Raw genomic sequence first — 23,564 nt, 5'->3', positions numbered from 1 at the left:
AATCAGTAATTCTATCGGAATCGGGGAAACTATTGGAATCGTCCCATCACTAGTATATACCATAAATACATAAATTAAATGGCTATATGATAAGTTGTTTTACTTTTATATTATTCATGATGATAATACAGAAGTAAAGAGATTTATTATTTTCAGTTATGTAAGAAGAATTTTTTTTTTTTTTCTTATTTAGTTCTACCTGGGGATGGGGCATCTTGCCGGATGCCAAACATTCAACCACTATCTCACACATTTCCACCGAGAGATTATTTTAAGATTCTAATTGTCCTTTGAAGTGCAATTTTCTCTTGCATTTGGTTCACCGGGTATATTTGCCAGGTAGTTTTTTAAATTTTTTTTCATGGGTCCGGTTGCTCCTATTGGAATAATGGCGATCTTCCTAAGGTTCCAGTTTCTTTTTTCATGTCGTACATAAGTGCGTGGTATTTCGTTATCTTTTTTTTTCTCTCAGCTCTGTTTAACCCAGCATCATTGGGGACATTATTTAACACAGAGGTGGGCAAACTATGGCCCGCGGGCCGCATGTGGCCCACCAAAGGAATTCATGCGGCCCTTCAAATACTGAATGTTGAATGCCCAAAAGGATGTTATATTCAGTAATGTGTAATCGGAATGTATTAATCAGCAAATTGTTCTTCTCGCTTGCTCTCTTTCTCTTTCTTTCCTTGCTTTTTTTTTTTTTTTTACAGCTGAGAGGTACAAGACGGACAAAATGGCTATTTTCTGTAGGTATCGACAGCCGTCTAAAATTTGAGTGAAATTCTTAAAAGTTACTGAATTTTTGCTTTTTTTCACCAGCTTGTATCTCATTAGTTTAATTTTGCTTTAAGATAAAAAAATATATATTGCAATCAAGAGTAAACCTCCTTCTTTCGTTTGATATTTGTTTTTTTATTTGTGGAATAAAAATTCTATTTTACCGATATTTTTTACTGACATCAGCATGATAGGAAAAATTTTGACGTGGAAAACGATCAAGCCATGCTCACAGTTTTTACAAAATATATAGTCCTTCTTTAAAACTTTCACATATTTACACCAAACAATGGAGAAAAAAAAACTAAAAATAGTTCCAAAGTAAGGAAAGAATGGCCTTTATTTTGCTCTATTTGTCTTTTTTATATATCAGTTATATTGAAAAATATACTATGCGGCCCAGTAAAATTTGAATTTTTTTTAATGTGGCCCTTGCACTGAAAAGTTTGCCCGCCCTTCATTTAACACTTCATGAACTTTCAGATGAAATCAAAGTGGTTGTTTAATAGCATCGCTAATGTTTAATCAGTTTTGTTTTTCTCCTGAGGCTAGAAAGTATGATCCACCCTTCAATTGTACGTATATACTTTTAATTTTTAAGCCCTCTCTTGGAAGAGAACTATAAACAGGTTTTTACACCATGGCCTCCAGGCGACTTAAAATAACATAAGGCCAGAATAAGAACATGCATTCACTGAAATATTTCACATAGCAAAATGGGTTGCTCAATAATCCCTTATCAGCTTGACAGATAAACGATGGAGTTGTGGAACAAGTGTGACCTACATCCATTCTTATATTAATAACTAGCTGTGCCTACTTGGCGTTGCCCGGCACATTTTTTATATTATATATATATATATATATATATATATGAACAAATGATTAATAAAACATGTTAAAAGACATCTTGAAAAAGAGTTAAAAACATATTTAATTTTAAAAAGGAAGCACAAGATAAGTGGATAGTCTTTAATCCGCGGAGTTTCGAAGAAATGCTCTCCTTCTCATCAGAGGGCGGGAATTAGCAAAATGCAGGATCAGATTTTGCATGTAAAAGTATTTAATGAAACTACAAGTAAGTCACAGGTCTTACTTGGTTAAAAAAAAGGGTGAGGTAAGGGGAGTAGGAGGTAAAAGAAAAATGATAAAAAGATTTCACATGAATGGATAGTCCGGTGACGCGTAAAAATCCAAGAATGGTAAAATCCAAAACGAACGGATTAAAAATTTCCAATCCAATGGGTAAGTTCCAAATGGTCCAAAATAATCCAAAAGGCAGAGTTCCTTGGAAAAAATCGCAAATGGAATGAATTCCAAATCATTAAAAGAAAAAGCACTGGAGAGAATTTTTAAAACACGTCTGTCAAGGCTGGAGGAATCAAGTATTTTATATATATATATATATATATATATATATATATATATATGTCAGGTCATGTCATATGCTACTGATATATGTCAGGTCATGTCATATGCTACTGGTACCATGTAACCCAGTACTACCTGCCTCATGGTCGGGTCACCGGCGACTAAACTGGTTCCCCCACCAGATTTGTTTGGTGAGGAGGGCGGCTAGTCTCCCTGAAGGATTAAAAATAAGACCTTACAAAGGGCGAATGAACTCTTTTTCTGGGTCAACGGCCAACTAGCACCGTGTATATTTGTGTGTGTGCATATGTGTATTGGGGTGGAGAGGGTTCCCGTAAGCCATGGTGAAGGCAACCTTTCTAGGAGAAGCAAATCTCTGATTTAAAAAACCATAAAGCGGGAGACCAGTACCCGCATTAAGCTAGTCTGCAGTTTAATTTGTGGCTGTCTATCTTGCTCTTGCTTGTTGCTGGATCTCAACATTTTGAACCGAAAGAGAGACTTAGCTGTCGTACAAAACTAAGACTTTATAACATCATCTTTGTATAGATACTCCCTCAGGCATTTGGGCTCATGGATTTTAAGTGTCTGAGGGAGTGGCACTCGTCTGACAAGACGTTGCAATCATCATATATATATATAAAGAAATATTTTAGTAGAAGAGAGACAACTCTGTTTTATTTTATTTTCGTTATCATTCAGCATGTTAAGCTTTTTTGATTTTTCTTCGTTATTGTAGTGAAAGTCGAAAATTGAAATATTGAACTTCAAGTGAAACTGATTGTATCAACTGAATTGTCATGTAACAGTAATGAACATATCCAAAAAGTGATTAAAACGATAAGGTAAAAAAAAAAGTAATTATTAATGAAAATAGTTTTTGAAGACAATTGAGTTTTTTTCAAAAATAGCAACTGGAGAGTTCTAATGGTAACAAAAGGGAGGTAATAATTTTCTGAGAACGGAAAATCTTTAGTCAAACTTAATTTTTGGTAATTGTTTTCGAAAAATGTTTTCATATATATGTATATGTAATTCGCTTCGACTACTAACATCTTGGCATCCCTTAAAAGGAAAGTGGAATATTCCAAATGGCTAAATAAAACAAAACAAAATTGGTGACGCTGAAAAGGCAAAAACATTCTGATTATTAATAAGTAATAAATAAGTAAAATCATGTAGTGCTTTTGTTGTTTAGTGAACCTTCAAATCTGTGCATTTCAGGTGAAAACATTATTACCTACTTATATGTCATGTTGAAATTAGTACAAATTCTAACGCATTTCAGGTGAAAACATTATTACCTACTCGAGTGTTACTTCAGATGTAATAATCTTGACATCCTTTAAAAGGAAAGTGGAATATTCCAAATGACTAATAATAAACATTAATAAAACAGAATAAAATTTATGTCACTGGTAAGGCAAACACATTCTGATCATATACCGCCACCGTCACCGCCTCTATCTCCACTGTATATGTCACCACCACCACCACAGCAACCAACACCATCACCACCTCCACCACCATTGCAACTGTCATCACCATTGCAACTACCACCACTACCAACACCACTGCCACCACTACCACAGAAGTCACCACCACTGCAACTGTCACCAACAATACCACCACCACCACCACTTCTGGCTACACTACCGCTGCCACCTCCACTGCCGCCACCACCACTTCTAGCACAACACCACCACCATCAGTCATCACTACCACTGCTGTCATCACTACCACAACCACCACCACTACCACAACCACAACCATCACATCAATTAGTTGTTGGTGTTCTGTGAGGGTCAATTAGGCCAATTTCTGCTGGACAGTGTCCATGTTTTTCTGAATTTTCGATGTTATGTAATTAATTTATGATAAAACAGTGTATTTCTGTATACATTTGGAAAAACTGCAATTATATTCCAGAAATCATGTCATGATAATGGTTGTATTGGGGGAGACAAAACACGATTAAGTGCTCTGGAGGCTTCCAGGAATTACCAAACCTTCTTTTTTAGGCAAGGGTAGGGGGAGTAATATCTGTTTTATGGTAACAAGATAATCCCCCAGGCATTATCTCCTCTGTTTTTGTTTAGACGGGGTTGGAAGGAATAGTATTCGTTTTGTTATCACAAAGCAACGATTGCAAGCATTATTTTCTTTTCCTTTGTTTAGTAATAGTTAACATGTAATATCCATACCTATATGAAAAAAAACCTCTTAGCTGTAACGAAAAGAAAATCTTACCTGTGATGTACATAAAAGTTATTAAAACTGAAACTCACGTCAAATCATTGAGTAGTATAACTGATAAATAAGGTGCTTCAGCAGTATAGCACACACATGAAAAAAACAAACTCTTAACCGTAACGTACAGAAAAGATAGCACAATGGAAAATTGCATAAAATAATTGAGTAATTTCATTTTTAAATAAAAAATAAGGTACTTTTACAGTAATCAACTCAAGAAAAGGGTACTTGTACAGTATAGTATCCATATAAAAAAACAAAGAAAATCTTACCTGTGACATACATTAAAGTGATTGAGACCGAAAATCACGTAAAAACATCAGGTAGTATGACTTTTAAATAATAAATAAGGTGCTTCTACAGTATAGTACCTATATGAAAAACAAACTCTTAGTCATGACGTATGGAAAAGTTAGCACAACCGAAAATGACGTAAAATAATCGATTAGTTTCATTTTTAAATAAGAAATAAGCTACTTGTACAGTAATCTACCCAAAAAATAACGTACTTGCACATTATAATACCCATATGAAAATAAACACAGAAAAGCATACCTATGACGCCCATAAAAGTTTTAAAACCAAAAATCACATCAAATCATCAAGTAGTATGATTTTTCATTGTTTTCTCATATAAATAGAATACTGTACAAGTGCCTTATTTCTCCTCATATCATTGTAAAAGCGGGTGGAGGGAACGAGAGGAGAATAAGGAGCCAGTCACGAAAATGGCTGAAGCAGTTTACGATCTGAAAATCACTTTATTTCATATATATTTTAAGAGTGGACTGTATGGTGTAATTTCCGGTAATGGCTGAAGTAGTTTATGATCTAAACATCACTTTATTTCATATATATTTTAAAAGAGGGGGCTATAAGAAGTCAGTCCCGGAAATAGCTGAAGCAATTTATGATCTAAAAATCACTTTATTTTATCTAACAAATTCAGACATTCAATTTCATAATGAATTAAGAATATTTTATGAAATATATATATTTGCAAGTGTTGCCATATCATTTGCCAACATCCTACACTTTTTTTTTTTTTTCTTTAACCAAATCCCACCAATCGCACTCCTTCCTGGTTTATTTCATTTTTTTTACCATAATGAAAAAATTGCAAAAGTTGACATATGTTTCTATTAAATCTTATTACTTACGTGCCAAATTATCAGATTATCAAGAGAAGATCGTGACATAGTTATTATTAACTGATTAACAAATCCATTTGATTAAATTATAATCTTTAGAAAAAAATGATGCTTTATTATAGTTCTATTTCTTGTTATAATATATATCAAGCAGTTCTCCATATTTGGTTAGAAAAATATTTGTTTTTTTAATTTACGGTCTGATCGGAACTAACATTACACTGATTATTCTATTGAAGGACATTCTGTTGTTTTCTTATGTGATGATGTTTTCAACTACCGTGGAATTTCAATGGGTTATGCTAGTTAATAATTAATTTTCTACCTTATCGTTTTTCGTAATTTTTGGATATTTTCATTTCGTTTTTTTTTTTAATTTCGTTACAATAGCGAAGAACTCTTTTTCTTTTTCTTTTTTTTTTGAAATCCTGTTTTATTCTGCTGTTAGCATTAGTTTCATGTTCGGACAAGTTTTTTAATTAACTTTTTTTTTTAATATTATAACACTTTTAATGTAATGACTCAATGATATCATAAATAATTGAATTAAACTTCACAAAAACCTTATTTAAAAAAGTGGGTAGAGAAAGGGTTAGAATTCAACAGTTGTTTATTTGTATATTTCATATAAATAAATATATATCCGTCCATTTATATTTTATATATAAATATATATCCACCATATGTATATATGGTGGGGACCATAGATTAAAAATAAAAATAGAGTAGAGAAAGACTAGCAATATCTGTGGCAAAGAGGCTGCAAAGAAGAGAAGAGGACACCTCTTACTCCAGATTTTAAAGTGGGTGTTTGTACTCTGTCAAGAAAGAGTTCTTCGAGTAACACTTACCCTGATAAGGCAACACCTCTCCATCTTAGAACGTATTTGACTCTTGCCCATAAAAGATATGCGTCAGGAGTGAGATACTTTGGGGAGCATTAGAATGATCCAACCATGTTTTTTGTTTTTTTCAATTAACTTAAGAACAGATTTGATATAAGTCTTCCATTTTAGATTTAGGGGGAAATCAGTTCTTGAGACTCATCAAAGCAGGGGACTTCTTCAAAGAAAAAGAACCATTCATTTCAACTGGAACAAAGTCATGATCTTCTTTTTTTTTTCATTTTTAATGTACGGTGTACTCTAGTATAGATATAAAATCATTCGTATCATTTAAAGTATTTTTATATTATTACTAGACAACCTGTGACCCGTTGGGTCAATATTTGTAATTTAAATATATAATTTCTTCACTTGGACATTGGTTGATAAAGCTACAGTAGTGAACAGTTACAGCTGCTTCTAAATAAACATAGATCGCCTCAGCATTTAGTAACTACCCATTAACTGGTTTTTTGTATATATAAAGGCGCTTCTACACTATTAGGACGAAATTTAGGAAATCGTAATACTGAATTTCACATGAAAACAATGGTATCCACGTATTCCTCGTATTTTTAAGATGATTATATCAAAACAATACGAAAATCAATAAGGTAGAAAATTATTTATTAAAGACAATAAAAAATAGAATTTGATGAAAACGATCGTAAGACACAGGAAAGTTCAAAAGGGAGGTAATTTTTCGTTTTGGTTTAAACAAGATGGCGGACATTTTTCACCTGCTAACACGATTAAAGTTTTTTTTTTAACAATTCAGTAATATTCAAGTAATTTCAACTGCATAATTTGGAAACTACCATTGTAATTTATTAGAATTGACCAAAAAAAAATCGGTAGAAACCATTGTTTATTTATTATCTGAAAACGCCATTTGTCGACTACAAAATTTCGTCCTAATAGTGTAGAAGCGCCAATATAGATATACAATCCTTTGTATTATTTAAAGCCTTTTTTACTATTGTATACAAGTATATACCTTCTGTTTAAAATGATGGGAAAGAAACTATACTTCATAAGGGTTTGTACTAAAATTCATATTCGTATGAACTAATGTTCCAGTCGGTGATGTGGAAAAAAAAGGAATAAGAAATAAAGAAAACGTCTTAAATTAGAAAATTCAAAAAGACAGAGAAGGTAAAGCTGTCAATGGGTATAGGAAGAGGAAAGAAAGAAAAAGAAACATCTCATTACAAACATAGAGTGAAGGATTTCCTTCCAAATTCATTTTAAACAAGGTATGTGGAACTTTTGCAGGCGCCATTCCTTAAACACTTGAATTGTCAAGCAAATTTACTCGCTAAACTTTGTGTGATGAAAGCACACACACACACACACACACACACACACACACACACACACACACACACACACACACATATATATATATATATATATATATATATATATATATATATATATACTAGACTACCCGTGACCCGTTGGGTCAGTATGTTGTATTAGCTATGGAATTAATGTATGAGCGTGACACTTGTGACATAAAGAAAATAGTTTTCTTGACATAACAGAAACATTTCTATGAAAGTATTCTTTCTTTACTTATTTTTACTTATTGTCCTTATTCTTTTCTTTTATTTCTTTCGTGTTGATGTAGACTTGAAACTTGAAAGTTATCCAAGTCTTTTCGAACACACATACATACTGGGTCTCCGGCTGTAGAACACTTATTAATATTCCGTTCTTTCAAATGCTAGTGTACTTTTACTTATATGAAAACGCACTTTTAACGATTATTTTACTTACGTCTATAAGTGGAGTGAGATGAATTTCAATCAAAATACAATTACAAAAAAAAAAAAAAAAAAATGAAAAAAAAAAAGAAGAAAACTTTTGTCCCTCTCTTCTCTTGCATTCTGTTACGCACTAACCTGCCTTGTTGTGGGGTCATATACTTTCAGATTTGGCGTACGGGGACGACACGATGTTGTTCTGACTACACTTCATCTTTTCTGTCCTCGGTCAGTTTGTCAACGGGTTAAAGTTGTTTAGATGTAAGAAAATAGCGACAGTATAGTTGTAATAAAGAATAGTTGCAAAACACCCCCACTCTTCCCATGTTAAATAATAATTTCGAAATAATAACATTAATATTTCAGTGCGCAGGTCAAAATCTGAAAAAGAAGCTATTTTTGTTTATTTGTTTACGTTTTTATGGGTTAATGTTTATGCGCGTATGCGCCACCGGATGTCGTAAACCAGAAAGTGGGTTACATCACTCGTTACAAGGTCATTTGAGTTTTTATTTATATATATATATATATATATATATATATATATATATATATATATATATATATATATATATATATATATATATATTAGGCACCGCCAAAAATGGCCGAAAAATCAAGTTGTTGTTGTTTTTTAAAACGAAATTACATTTATTAAAATCCATTATTTCTGAGTAACTTTTTTTTTCCAGAAAGATAAAACCCTGAATTTTATCATATAGAAAACAGAATAATGTAAAACTTTTTCTACTATTTTTAATTAAATTTTAAATGTTAAATTTTCCCAAAAAGTTAACAGTTGACATTTTTTGTCTTGCACAAAAAACGTACATAAATATTTAAAAAAAAAAAAAAAAGGTTTTTGAAATAATTAATTAATTTATTTGTTGTCTAACTAAGATTTAGGATGATTTTCTATGAGAATATGCAAAAATATTATGATATAAGTACCTGGATTTCAAATAATTCCACTTATTCATATAGGCAACCAGTTACTTCACGTCGATCTAGAGTCTAGATCGACAATGTTTACGTTTGTAGTTGATAAAAAGCAAACTATAGAAGACCAAACAGGCCAAAAAGAACTTATTTTTTAGTGACGAAAATTTCAATGTATTATTAACGCTGAGGCTGGCCAGTACCAGATGGGTGACCATTTGTATGAGTTTGGTTTTTAATGTGTATGTGTGTGGGGGCCAGGCTCCCCAAAATGGTGGGGGGGGGGGGGCAATTTAAAGCAGAATAAAAAAAAGTTATTTCAGCGCGTTTGCTCCACCGTAGTCGAAAGGCGGCAAACGTTTTCAAACGGGATCGAAAAAAATGATGCTATTTTTTACATAAAGGGCACAATATTTATCAACTTTTTTTTTTTTTTATCGATTCTTCAAAGCATGCCCTGTTTAATAATGGTCATGCATTATTCGGCTCGCTAAAAAAAATTGTTAATTTATTTATCAAAGATTTTAAAATGGCTTTTTTCGTATAAATATTAAAATTTTTTTTTTTTTTTTTTTTGCTTAACTTAAATTAATTATTTTACTTAATATATTCACCGAATTTCACCTTTCAAAACTCAAAAGCGGGATAATTAAACACAATCGAAGTTCTGATATTCAGACGTCAAAATAAGGTATGCAAACAATTTTTTTTTTTTTAATCTATAATCCTGTCCCTTACAACAACACAATATGTTGTGTTCAGTTTCAGATGATTATTTTAAGCGTATTTGTACCCCCTCAAAACAAGGGGGGTTAAGCAAAAAATATATATATATATAAATATTGTTTATGAAAAATAAGTACACTGTTATAAAGTTCATTCTTCTCTTAATAATCGCTGAAAATTTCGTATTGATCGGATAATTATCTGATTTTTGGTAGATTTTTAAAAAGACGGTCCGTCAAAAAGTACTTACCTGCCCCCCCCCCCAGTTTAGGCGGTGCCTAATATATATATATATATATATATATATATATATATATATATATATATATATATATATATATATGCGCTTTTATATTCACTTGTTCTTTGTTTAATTTCAGTCTTATTTTTTTGCCCCGATAAACATAACATTATACACATATGTAATAACAATGTATGGCACTCGTCTGCTTTCACTAAAATCCCCAAATTATCTCCCTTTCATGCTTTCATTCTCCCTGTGTCACTTGTTACTTCTCTTTTTGCGAGAGCGGTGAATTAGTAGCACCAGTAGTCGCTGAAGCGACGTGGTTGCTATGGAAACCAGTCATAGAAAACGTCGCTCACCTCCTTTACTTTTTTTTGCGATTTTGAACACCAGTAAATTCATCACAACTTTTGTTTTACTGAACGAAAATTGAAAAATTTATTTTCACAATATAGCTGAGAAGGTGATCTATAAAATGTAATAATTGTTTGAAATTTGGTCGAAAAATGAGTGAGCGATAAAGCTTTAAAGCAGTTCTAAATGACTAAAACTGCTACCGAACCATATATTCAAACACTATCGTATTTGAATGATATATATTGGTCTGGATTATTGAGTGGAGGATCAGTTTTGCACTTTTTTTTTTTTTTTTTTTTTTTTTTGTTGTTGTTGTTGTTTTTCTTCTTCTTCTTCTTCTTCTTCTTAAATTATTTTTGTTTTTTTTTATAGAATTAAAAAAAAAGCTATGTTTGTTTTAGTAGAAAACTCTGCTTAAGCGATTTTATGTAATGTAAATCGTTCTAAAAACTATCGATTTATCAAAGATATTAATTTATCGATATTACTGCATCTAACTTTTTGTTTTATATTTCTTTTATTTGCAGGTGAACGCTAAACTTTGTTCTGAAAATGGAGTTAACAGACTTGGGGTAGAACATATGAATACCACATATACCCAGACCTTGGGGATTCAACGCATATATTAAATTTACTCAAATACTTTGGGTAAAGAAATCCACAGAGAATATCGACTTTTACTTAGAATTCGGATTATTCAAAGAACTCGATTTCCTTTGAATTTTGGATAATTCACAAAAACGTTCTGGGTATACTAAGGATTGCAAAACAAAACGAAAGAAAAATCGAAAAAATATCAACAAAATGAGAATTTACATTTGTATACTCTTTATCTTCTTCACTGAAAGTAAGTATAAATATTTCTTATCTTTTTAGACCCCCCACACTAAACTGTGTAACCTGTGCATATTAATGAATGCATTTCATAACTTTATATTTTAAGTGGTAAAATTTGCGGAGAATGTGCTGTTTTACGGTTGTTGTAAAAATGGAACGGAAATTTAAATGTCGTTTCATTTTAATCTTTTTTTTTTTTTTTAATTGTGTCCCCCTCCCCAAACGAAAGTAATCGAAGGAACAACATTCAACAATTGTACTTTATAGATATAAATAATGTGTGTGTGTGTGTGTGTGTGTGTGTGTGTGTGTGTGTGTGTGTGTGTGTGTGTGTGTGTGTGTGTGTGTGCGTACTTATGTTTGAATGATTAAGTACATGTATGCATGTGTGTTTTGATTGGGAAAGACAAAAAAATTTAACCAATATGTGTGTGATATGTTAGTGGGTGGATGTGTGTGAGTACGTGTGTGAGTGTATAGGTGGGTATGTATATATGTATGTGTGTGAGTGTATAGGTGGGTATGTATATATGTATGCTCCTACATATATTTCTGTGTATATACTCACTTCTAACCACATGCTCTTTCAACGACATCTCCTCGGTTCTAACACAATCTTTTACACTTTTCAATCCTCTCCCACCATCTTTCCTCTTTTGATACAGCCTTGCTATGCTACTTCGAATGTGAAATATACCAAACATTGCTAAAACTTTTCTTGTTTTGATATCCATGGCATGCAAATCCTTGTCAGACCATTCTAAAATTCCCGCACTGTATCTCAAAACACTAACTGCCCATGCATTTACTGCTTTCATTAGATTTCCTCCACCCAGTTTCGATTTTGCAATTAGTTTCACTCTTCTAAGATACTCCTTCCTGACTTTTTCTTTCATTTCTCTGTTCATGATGCCTACACCCTCCAGCACTCCTAAATACTTATATCCTGTATCTTCTATTTCTTTCATGATTTCTCCATTTGGCAGCACTATTCCATTCGAATGAACCTTTTCATCACCAGCACCGCACATTTACTAATCTCAAATTCCATCCCAATGTCTTCTGAGTATGTCCCCACAAGTTATACCAGTCTCTCCATTTCCTTTTCATAATAATAATAATAATAATAATAATAATAATAATAATAATAATAATTAGAATAATTATATTTCTCCTAACAGCTATCCTAACACTAACAACACTCATTATCCCCTCCAAAATAGTCCTCATACAATCATTGTCCCACTATTTAACTAATACAAATCAGCAAATTAATATTAATATCAGACCTCGAGCTTTTAATAAAGTACATACATATATCGGCGCTACTTCAACATTAATTAAGAAAAGAATATCAAACCACATTTCTTCTTTTAACTACCATAATTCTAATAATAACCAAGGAACTTCTCTAACTACTTTAATTAAAAAACTTAACTCTAATAATACCTCTTTCTCAATCAAATTGAAAAAAGTTAAGTCTTATACTCCAGGCTCTGAGTCATGTCGCCTCTGCACAACCGAAGCTATAACTATGATTACTTCCCCTCAAAGTAACAATATAATAAATTCTAAAAACGAACTGATCTCTTTCTGTAAACATAAGTCCAAATTTAATTATGGTAATTTTTAAATTACATAGCTATTACTTAAACCTTGCATATATAATTTTTCTTTAACATTATCGTTTTTTCTACATACTTTCTTAATACTTTATAACTTAATAATCCTTTATTTTAATTCTTTATTTCTTCTTTGCTTGGCCGTTTTTTTTTATACGCAATTTCCGTTTTAGTCTTTAAATATTCCTATCTATCTAATATATCAATCTACCCACACATTCATATCCTGTATGTATATTTACTTATATTTTACTATATGCATTTACTTAATACTTACTTGCTTTATCCGGAATTTGCAGATACCGGCCATCCTCTCCCCTTAAAAAAATTTGTATTTTTTATTTTATATTTTATTTTTTATTTATTATTTATTTTTTATGTATTTATTTATTTATTTATTTATTCCATTTAGTGTCTTTTAACAACTGTTGCTGACATTTTCTTAAGTAATAACCTGTACATTTCAGTTGACCTGTTTTTTGCCCTATATTTTTGCGCCTTTTAACATCATTTTGTCTGGATCATTTTTACATTTGCTTTTCTATTTCATATTTAATTCTATCACCATTTAATTTTTTTCTTTCTCTTCTTCTTCACTGATTTTTTTCTCTTCTTCTTCACTGATCTTTCTTAATTACATTTTGTCTCGGCAGCCGTGTCAAATGCATATCTTATTTTTCTTTTATATTTGTGAATTATTCCATGGATTTCGGCCTTTTGGATTATTTTGGACCATCTTCCTATTACGTGATTTCCTTGGATTTTACTTGTGTGAATGGAAATTCAATTAACTTTCTTGGATTTATATTTTTGGATTTTACCGTCATTGGATAATTTACCTTTCACCAGACTATCCATTCACGTGTAATCACCTTTTTCTTCCCCATATTCCCTCTGCTTCACTTTTTGTTATCAAGTAAGATCTTTGACTTACTTGTAGTTTCATCAAATACTTTTGTATGCAAAATCCGATCCTGCATTTTGCTAATTCCTACCCTCTGATGAGAAGGAAAGTATTTCTTTGAAACTCCGCGGATTAAGGACTATCCACTTATTAAGTGTTTTCTTTTCAGATTAAATATGTTTTTAACTCTTTTTCAAAGTGTTTTTTAACATGTTTTATTAAATATTTGCTCTTATATATATATATATATATAAACAGAAAGTTTTTTATAAAAATAAAATTTTATTAACAAAAACGGAATAATTTAATTTTTAAACGAAAAGTCAATATGGTTTACCTTTTTGGTATATATATTTTTTTTTTTTTACAAAAGTCCAACTCACCGTTCACATTGGAAATGTCGACTTTTAAAGGTTTCCGAGTATGCTTACAATGAATAAACACCCCAACCTCCCCATGTTAAGAACGGCTTTCGGAATAGACGCCCCAACCTTGTCAGCATACCCGAAAACCTATAAAAGTTGACATGTCGAATGTGAACAGATGAGTTGGATGTAATGTAAAAATGTACCAAATTTAAAACGGGACGAAATTTAAAATTTCTATTTTTACAACAACCATAAAACAGAGTACTCTCTGCGAGTTTTACCTTTTAGGTTTTATTTATTTATGCTTCTGTCGGGACACTGGTTATCTCGTTTGAGAGAAGTTGTTTTTTAGAGTTATTCCCCTTGATAAAAAATAAATAAATAAATAAATAAATAAAACTAAAGACGTCCTTGGTGACAAAGAGTAATCCCCAAATGTTACAATGAACGTGAGACCATGTCAGAAGTCTCGTCCAAACATGTGATCAAGAATAAGGACCAGATTTCTTTCTCATTACATATGCACTACGCACAGGACCAGCTTCAATGCATTTTTCTAATAGAAACGACACCACAAGGAAATGTTGTAGCAGTTACAAATAAAATAAAGATTTATTTTCTCTTGTGAATCAAGGTCCATGCTAAGCGAGATGGGCAGTCTGTCTTTTAAGGAATTTCTTTACTCCTTTGAGAAAGACGATTGGCCAGCAGAGAGAACCTGACAAGTATCGAATAAAGTTGGACGGTAAGAATAAAGAAAAGTCAGTTATCCTCAGCGAAAATCATCAACAAGAATGTGTGAGAGAGAGAGAGAGAGAGAGAGAGAGAGAGAGAGAGAGGTCAAAATTTGTATTATTTGGATTATTCAAACTATGGTTCTCATCTTGCATATTATTTTCACAACGATTCGACTAATGTAACTTCTGATCTTCTTCAGATGTATCTTGTCAAACTCTGGAATTCACAAAGGCCCGTGATATAACAGATAAAGTATTAAGTAAAATGCAGTTCTAAGAGACACTTTTCTGGAGGTTGAAAATGTATGGGCAATACTAAGAGAACAATTGTGAATTACTTAAGATTTCTATCCAGTCGTGGCTAACGGGACAAGAGCAAGCTACACCATGGATTAAATAAAGGGTTCCATTCGAAATCCCATACAGATTCCTGACTTGAACAGCAAGATTCTTGAGTTTGACAGGATACACCTGAAGAAAGTTGCATCGGCAGAAACGTTGTGTAAATAATACTGAAGATGAGAACAGTAGTCCAAATAATCAAAATAATATTAATAATCTATCCTCATCTCAAAAATTCAGAAACATAATATCAAATTGTCCATTTGCTAATATAATAGAATACTAATATAACAAAATATTAATATTACTATAATAAATGGCGAATATGTGTCTGTATCTATATCTATAAAAAGCATTCTTTACAGAAGTGAACAGGTGCTGTGATTCCAAGAGTTTGGAATGGATGAGATAAGTTTAAGGAACTTCTGTTATTATTAAACAGCAGAGTATTAACACTGTCTACTAAAGAAAGAATCTCTCAGAGATATGTACTCAGTTTGATGATCACTTTTTTTCATGCAACATATGTCCTCAACCCTTGCTGGTTAGGTTTCACTTCTATACGGAAGTGAAACCTGGTCAGTAAGGATTGAGGATATACATTGCATGAAGAAAAGTGATATAAACAATAATATGATGGATGGATGTCTTAAAGACAGGTTTAGTTCTGATAACCTCAGACGAAGATTAAATCTGGATAGTACAGGGAAATGTGTGCAGAACAGGAGACTTCCACGGTATGGCCACATTGAATGAATGGATGAGAGTTTTGGGTTAATAGATGTAGAAAATTTAAGGTAGCAGGTCTAGTTCATAGAAGACACCCATGTAAAAAAGGACAGGAAATGATAAAAATGGGCTTCAGGAAAGGAGAGATGAATAAAGACTTAGCCAGAGATAGGTTAATTTGGAAATAAATTTCTTAAAGCAATGCCGGCATATAAAATGCAAATATTTCTTTTATTCAATTATTTTTATTAATTATTTTTTATTCAATTATTTATTATTAATTATTTTTTATTAATTATTTTTATTAATTAGTTTTATTTAATTATTTTTATTAATTATTTTTATTCAATAATTTATATTGATTATTTTTTATTCAATTATTTATATTGATTATTTTTATTCAATTATTTATTATTAATTATTTTTTATTAATCATTTTTTATTAATTATTTTTATTCAATAATTTATATTGATTATTTTTTATTCAATTATTTATATTGATTATTTTTATTCAATTATTTATTATTAATTAATTTTATTCATTTATTTTTATTAATTACTTTTTATTCAATTACTTTTATTAATTATTTTCATCCAATTATTTTTTATTCAATTATTTTTGTTAATTATTTTTTATTCAATTATTTTTGTTAATTATTTTTTATTCAATTATTTTTGTTAATTATTTTTTATTCAATTATTTTTTTATTCAATTATTTTTATTAATTATTTTTATTCAATTATTTTTAGTAATTGATTTTTATTCAATTATTTTTATTATTTATGTTGTTATTTAATTATTTTTATTAATTATTTTTATTCAATTATTTTCATTGGTCTTAAATTTTGAGGGGTAGAATACTGTTTCCCAGAAACACATCTTATCTGTGACATATAACGGATTTCTGCTCGATTTTCAAATTTAAAATCAAAAGATGTTTCCTACAAACTTTTCCATTCGACTTATCCTTCCTTGCATGGCACCTGCTCCAAAATTCTGAATAATACATGATTGTTTCATGCCATTCCATTACAACAAAGGAACACAACAAGTGCATAAAAATAACTTTATCTAACAGAAAAAAATTACCAAGATGAAATATCTCTCGTTTCTAGGGTCGGGCATCATACCCAAATATGTAAGACCAAAGTAAAAAAAAATAATAATAATTAATAAAAAATATATATATATATTTGCATCTTTTCTCTGGCTTATAAGGGCTTTTTTGTTTGCTTTTCAAATTTAAAATTTAAAAGATGCTTCAAAACAACTCTTTCATTCTCATTATTTTTATTTCTCTACAAAAAAGATTACTGTAAACTGTCATAAGATTACAACAGCTTTTTATATATATATATATATATATACATATATATATACACACACACACACACACACACACACACACACACACACCCCCACCCACAGAGGAGTCACCACTTATCAAAGCCTGAAGGCTACTTGAGAATATAAGGTTAATGAATGTAAGGTGGTAGTTTAATAATCATTTATGGCGTAGATTGAGTAGAATTTGGATTATTTAAGGGGACGGCTCAACAAAAACTTGTTTGCATTGGACTTGAAGGCTACCATATTGTAATTGACCGAGAAGCAGGCCAATGGAACAGTGTTCCAAATGCAACAAGTTCTAGGAAAGAAGCTTTGTTCATGAAATCTGCATTTAGATTTGGACACAGATAGAGAATGGGGAAAATTGTTAATAGTGGTTGTAGCTAGTCGATTGTTTTTGTGAAAGTTTGGCAAGGGGGGGGCAGACGAGCACTTGCCACGAAAACAATAATAGACCAGAGACAGGCTCCCAACGTCTTTTCTGTGGGAAAGAGATTGCAAGGAAGAGAAAAGAGCATCACTTACTAAGTTTTGAAGCTGGTTTTGAACTCTATCAAGGCAAGATAGGAAATGCCGAGCAGCTCTTGCCCAGATGCGGCAACATTATTCTATTTTAAGACGTATTTGGCCCTTATACAGATAGAGAATTGCATCGGCAGTGAGATTCCTACTTTCTTTTATTTTAACAATTCTTGTGAGAATTTATGTCTTCAGAAGAAAGTTCAATTCTTTCACAAGAAAAAATAGGAATTATATTCAAAGACTAGGAGGGGGGTGCAGCTTTGCCGGGTCGTAAAATACACAGAAATATATTTAATATATTTAATTCATGCAAATTTCGTATATTATTATTACAGAGCCAATTCTCTATTGATTACTATATTGTACCTAATATATAGTAGTGATTTCAAAAGTTTTTAAAAAAAATGACTTGGGTGTCATCAGCTAAAATCGAAACCAAAACATTTTGTGCTCCAGTCACATCTCCCACCAATATCGAACAACTTGCAGAAATTAATTGAATTTGGGCATGCGCAGAAAGAAGTAAAAAATATCGGCAAATTGAAACAAACATTTTGCATTTCAACTTGCCGATATATTTCTGTACGCGTTATTCGTCCAGCCAAAGAAAAATTTTACTCGTTATAAAACATCTTTGGTGGTATGATTACTATTTTCTGTAAATTTCAGCGTTATGTGATCAGTATTTTAAGAGTTTATCGGTTAAATATTTTTACACAAATAGGCATACACACACATTATCTACTATTTTATTTACATAGATAAGTGCTGAAATTTTAATTAAATTGGGAGCAACAGCTTTTAAAGAAAAGGAACAACAACTGTGCATATTAATTGAACACTGTTATTTAGGCAAGCAATAAAGAATGATGTACAAAGCAGTAAAAGGTAAATATACAGAATGAAAGTTTGTGAATTTTTTTTTTTTTTTTTTTTTTTTTTTTTTTACAAAGGCATCACCACATTATCAAGGCCCAGAGGCCACTCAAGGATAAGGGTTAAAGAGTGTACAGTAGAAATTGGTCAATATAGTAATCATTAGTAATGAAAATTTGGTAAATTTAATAACTTATATGGAACGGCTCATCAAGAACTTATTTACTTTAGACTTGAACACAACCATATTGTAGTCAGCCGGAAAGCAGGAAAATGGAAGACAATTCCACAGGCGTGCAGTTCTAAGAAAGAAGCTTTGTTCATGGAATCTACGTTTAGGTTTAGGCACAGATAAAGAGTGGGGGAAATTATTGATAGTGTTTACAGCTAGACGAGTGTTTCTTGTGAAAGTTTGGCGAGGGGGGACCATAGATTGAAGCTCAGTTGAACACTTTCCATGAAAATAACGATACATCAGAGACAAACTCGCAACATCTCTTCTGTGAGATAGAGGTTGCAAGGAGGAGAAAAGGACATCTCCTACGAGGCTACGAAGTCTATTTTGAACTTTATCAAGGCAGGACAAGTCCTTTCTAGCAGCTCCTGCCCAGATGTGGCAACAGTATTCCATCCTTGGACGTACCTGGCTCTTATATAGGTAGAGAATAGCATCAGCAGTGAGATATCTACTGGATCGATAGAAAGATCCCACCATTTTTCCAGCGGCCTTGGCAACAGATTTGATATACGTGTTCCATTTAAGATCAGAAGTAATGGTCAAGCCCAGAAGCTTGTCAAAACTTGAGGCCTCCTGAAGACGAGAGCCATTCATTTCAATTGATGACAAATGTGGATTAGAATGTTGATGATGTAAAGAGAGAAGCTTGGTTTTAGATGCATTAAAAGTAACCAGCCACTCCTTTCCCCATTGTACTACGTGCTCAAGATCAGAGGATTTGCATAAATTTACCTGATGTGAAGAATTAATCTTTGTCCCCACACTTCTGGCTCTTTCTGCCGTGGGAGGATTTGTTTTGCCTGCATTCTGGAAGTTTTTGTTGTAATGCAGTCAACTGATTAGTAATATAATATGTTGGTGCAAAAATAATGTCGTTTTTGACAGTCAATTTCAAACGACATTATTTTTGCACCATTCTAATAGTGATGGGAAAAAGAAGCAGAAACCCTAAACACTGGATTTTATAAGTGTTAGTTCACATGAGTCCAGTGAATGGACTATGGAACACAATGACACTAGCATCTTATAAATCCTAATAAATCTATATCATCTTTTTCAATATCATTTTTATTTTGATAAATTCCAACCAAATTTTGTTACAATAATTTAATATCGCAATCGACCCTTAAAGAGACAAGAGGAGACAACTACACTGGCCAATCTATGAGTGTCATATAAATCCAAATAAATCTATACAATTTGAAACAAATATGCTTCAATCTATACCACCAAGCAGTGATTTGGTCTTCCTTTTGGTCAATCCACATGAACCTTAAGAAAAAGGGAGAACAACCTTGCTGACAACTAGCAGGCCACCCGGAATTGCCTGGCATTGGCCAGTCATAAAATATACTTAAATATGATAATTTTGATTAATGCAGATTTTGTATTTATTATCTTATTATATTGGACCCAATATATAGTAATCAGTTAAAAAAAATTTTTTAAATTCCAACAAAAGAACTACCACAAAACTACATGGATGAACCCTCGTTCAAATAACTGGCATATGATTGATTACGTCATCACAAAGCAATGCGATATTCACGTCGTCATGGTAACATGCTCATTTCATGCCACTTATCAGACCATGCCTTGCTGCATAGCAAAACATCTCTTCATCTTCATCGCAGGCGAATTAGAAAATCAACTGCCCCGAAATGTATTAATGTTAAACCACTGAAGAATCCTGAAGTGCCGATTGCATTGTTCAACAAGATAGAAGAAAACTTAGAGAATGTAGAAGTGAATGATGACATTGAAAAATCCTGGAAGGCCATACGTGATGCCATGCTCGACATTGCCATGGAAATGTTAGGCTTATCAATACGTAAGCATCAGGATTGGTTCGATGATGAGAATGTTGAAGCGCAAGATCAAAGCTAGAAAATGCACCGCGCCCACAGAGCATGGATTGGTGACAAAAACTTTGCAATGAAAAAAGAAAAGGCTTACAAAACTTGTTAAGCACAAGTGCATAAATTACTGCGACAGATGAAAGAGAAATGGTGGGCCAATCATGCACAATCTATCCAAGCAGCATTTGATAGGAAAGACACCAAGGCCTTTTTATGAGAGATTAAAGGAAGTTTTTGGTCCTCAACAATCAGTGAGCTTCATCTGTTTCTACAAAAGATGGAACCTCGTTGACTGATAAAAGCGATATTTTGAACCACTAGAAAGAACATATTGAGGCAGTATTAAACACTTACTCTGTTACGGACGACAATGTTATTTGGTGCATCCAGCAACTTCCTGAAAAAACTGAAATGTCTAAGCTGCCGACCCTGCAAGAAATCCTTAATGCTATCAACCCTTATCCTCGAGTGGCCTCTGTAAAAAAAAAAAAAAAAAAAAAAAACAGATTGCAATGTGTTTGGAACTTGGTAACGATGCTGTACCACCGGGAATGTTTAAGTATCATCGCCAAAAGTTGGCTAGAAAATTGCATGCCCTTTTTATATCCATTTGGATAACATGAAAGGTTCCCCAAGATTTCAAGGATGCCTCCATCCTTCATCTTCATTAAAACAAAGGTCTTTGAAATGTCTGTTATAATCACTGCAGTATATCCCTTCTTTAAATTGCTGGTAAAATTCTAGCCAGACTTATACTCCACAGATTAATTGGGTATATTGTTAATGAAATCCATCCCGAATCGCAGTGTAGTTTTCATGCTCTTCGGGGAACGACTAATATGATATTCTCTTTGCATCAAGTATCTGAGAGAGTTCATGAAAAAAAACTAAGTGTTGTACATGGTGTCATTAACCTTACCAAGGCTTTTGACACTATGAACCGTACAGCTCTTTGTAGGGTATTGAAGAAACTTGGCATTCCAGACAACATGATAAAAGTGATAACATCTTTTCATGAGGCTATGAAAGCATCAGTCGTGTCAAGTGGAGACTCTTCTGAACAGTTCAATGTAACCAATCGCACCAAACTAAGACATGCTATGGTTGTTTGCTCTATTCTTCCCTGTCATGTTGAAACATGCATTTTCCAATGTTGATGCTGGAGTAAAATTTTAGTTCCATACAAATGGAGGATTATTCAATTATCAGCGCTTCAAAGCAATAAAACTCCTTTGTAGAACAATCATCAGGGATTTGCTATTTGCATATGATACCGCACTGGTTGCAACCTTCATCAAGGAAGCTCAACTTCTTGTTGATCTGCTTTCTGCTGCATGCAAAGCCTTTGGCCCAAACATCAGCATAAAGAAAACCATTCACCAGCCCCCGACATACACCAAAGCAGGTACATGGTATGAAAAAAAATCAGCCAGTCCACCGTTTTTCTAGTAAGGCCTATCCGAATTGATGAAAGCAATCCAAAATATGTGAAAAATTTCACATATTTTGGTAGCGTTGTAAATTCAAGTGAATAAAATCTCTCATGTTAGTAGTGCATTTCAAAAACTGATTACCTGATTGTGGAAAAACCAAGGAATGAGCCTGAAAACAAAGTTAGAAATGTATAAAGCCGTCATACTTACCACACTGCTGTCTGCATCAGAGACATGGACGTCTTATTAAGCAATTTAATGTCTTCCACAAGAGATGTCTCCATACTATTTGTGGTTTTACTCTTAAAGACCAGATATCCAATGCAGACTTGTTGATATTTCATGGTATCAGTGGAATAGTAGGTTTCCTGATTCAATCACAACTTTGCTGAGTAGGCCATATTGTTTGCATGGATAATAGTAGGATACCGAAACAACTCATGTACAGTCAGCTTGATAGTGGTAACCAAAATGATTGGACATCCTTGGCTTCGTTACAGAGACAAATTGAGAGCTAACCTTGCAGCTGTCCAGATCGATGGCAGAAAATTTGGAACTCAATGCTAGTGATAGAGGTGCTTGGAAGAGTATGTGTCACCAGCGAAATAAACACTTCTCTACTGCTTATATTCACAAATTAAAGAAAAACTAGGCTAAGAAAAAAGCAAATGCAAATATACCAGCAACGATTTCTCTCAATTCTATCAATCCTCACACGTGCGCCCGTATAGCCATGTTTGTAAGTCTTTAGCAGGACTCAAATGCCACGTTTGCCTGAGCGAGTTTTGGTACAAACAACCATAAACAGAGATGTTTGTCAGCACTTCATACGATATATATATATATATATATATATATATATATATATATATATATATATATATATAGTGACCTTTTTAAAATTTTGAGATGAGGATTGGTTATCTGGATTCTTTGGACTAGTGTTCTCATCTTGAGTATCATTTTTCACAACATTTCATTCGATGTAACCTCCGACCTTCTTTAGGTGTATCTTGTCAAACTGGGAAATCTTTCCGTCAAACTTGAGAATCTGTATGGAATTTCGAATAAAACCATTTATTTGCTTCATGGGGGTAGCATGTTCTTGTTCCGTCAACTATGACTGGATAGAGATCCTAAGTAATTCACAATTGTATTTTTAACTGAGTATTGAACCTTCAACCTTCAAATGAATTTTTCCAACTACTCTAACGACTGTGCCACAGGTCCTTGTGAATAATTCCAGCATGAATTTTAGGAGCCTTAAACCTA

At 32.4% G+C, this 23,564-nt stretch overlaps 1 protein-coding gene across 6 annotated transcripts in view; it reads left to right on the top strand.

Moving 5' to 3' along the window:
* The window catches only part of LOC145254880 (uncharacterized), an 814,065-nt gene that overhangs the window by 777,245 nt on the left and 13,256 nt on the right, over nucleotides 1-23,564 (top strand). For all 6 annotated transcript variants that reach the window (XM_080113784.1, XM_080113773.1, XM_080113764.1 and 3 more), the window contains one exon: nucleotides 11,002-11,321. In XM_080113784.1, the coding sequence (XP_079969910.1) occupies nucleotides 11,279-11,321 (43 nt within the window). In that variant the 5' untranslated portion in view covers nucleotides 11,002-11,278. The remainder of the gene's footprint in view (nucleotides 1-11,001; nucleotides 11,322-23,564) is intronic.

The sequence above is a fragment of the Euprymna scolopes genome, chromosome 3 (genome assembly GCF_053919585.1).
Source record: "Euprymna scolopes isolate OS-2025 chromosome 3, ASM5391958v1, whole genome shotgun sequence".
Classification (NCBI taxonomy): domain Eukaryota; kingdom Metazoa; phylum Mollusca; class Cephalopoda; order Sepiida; family Sepiolidae; genus Euprymna; species Euprymna scolopes.
The sequence above is the reverse complement of the archived record's forward strand: the minus strand, read 5'-3'. Positions and strand labels throughout refer to the sequence as shown.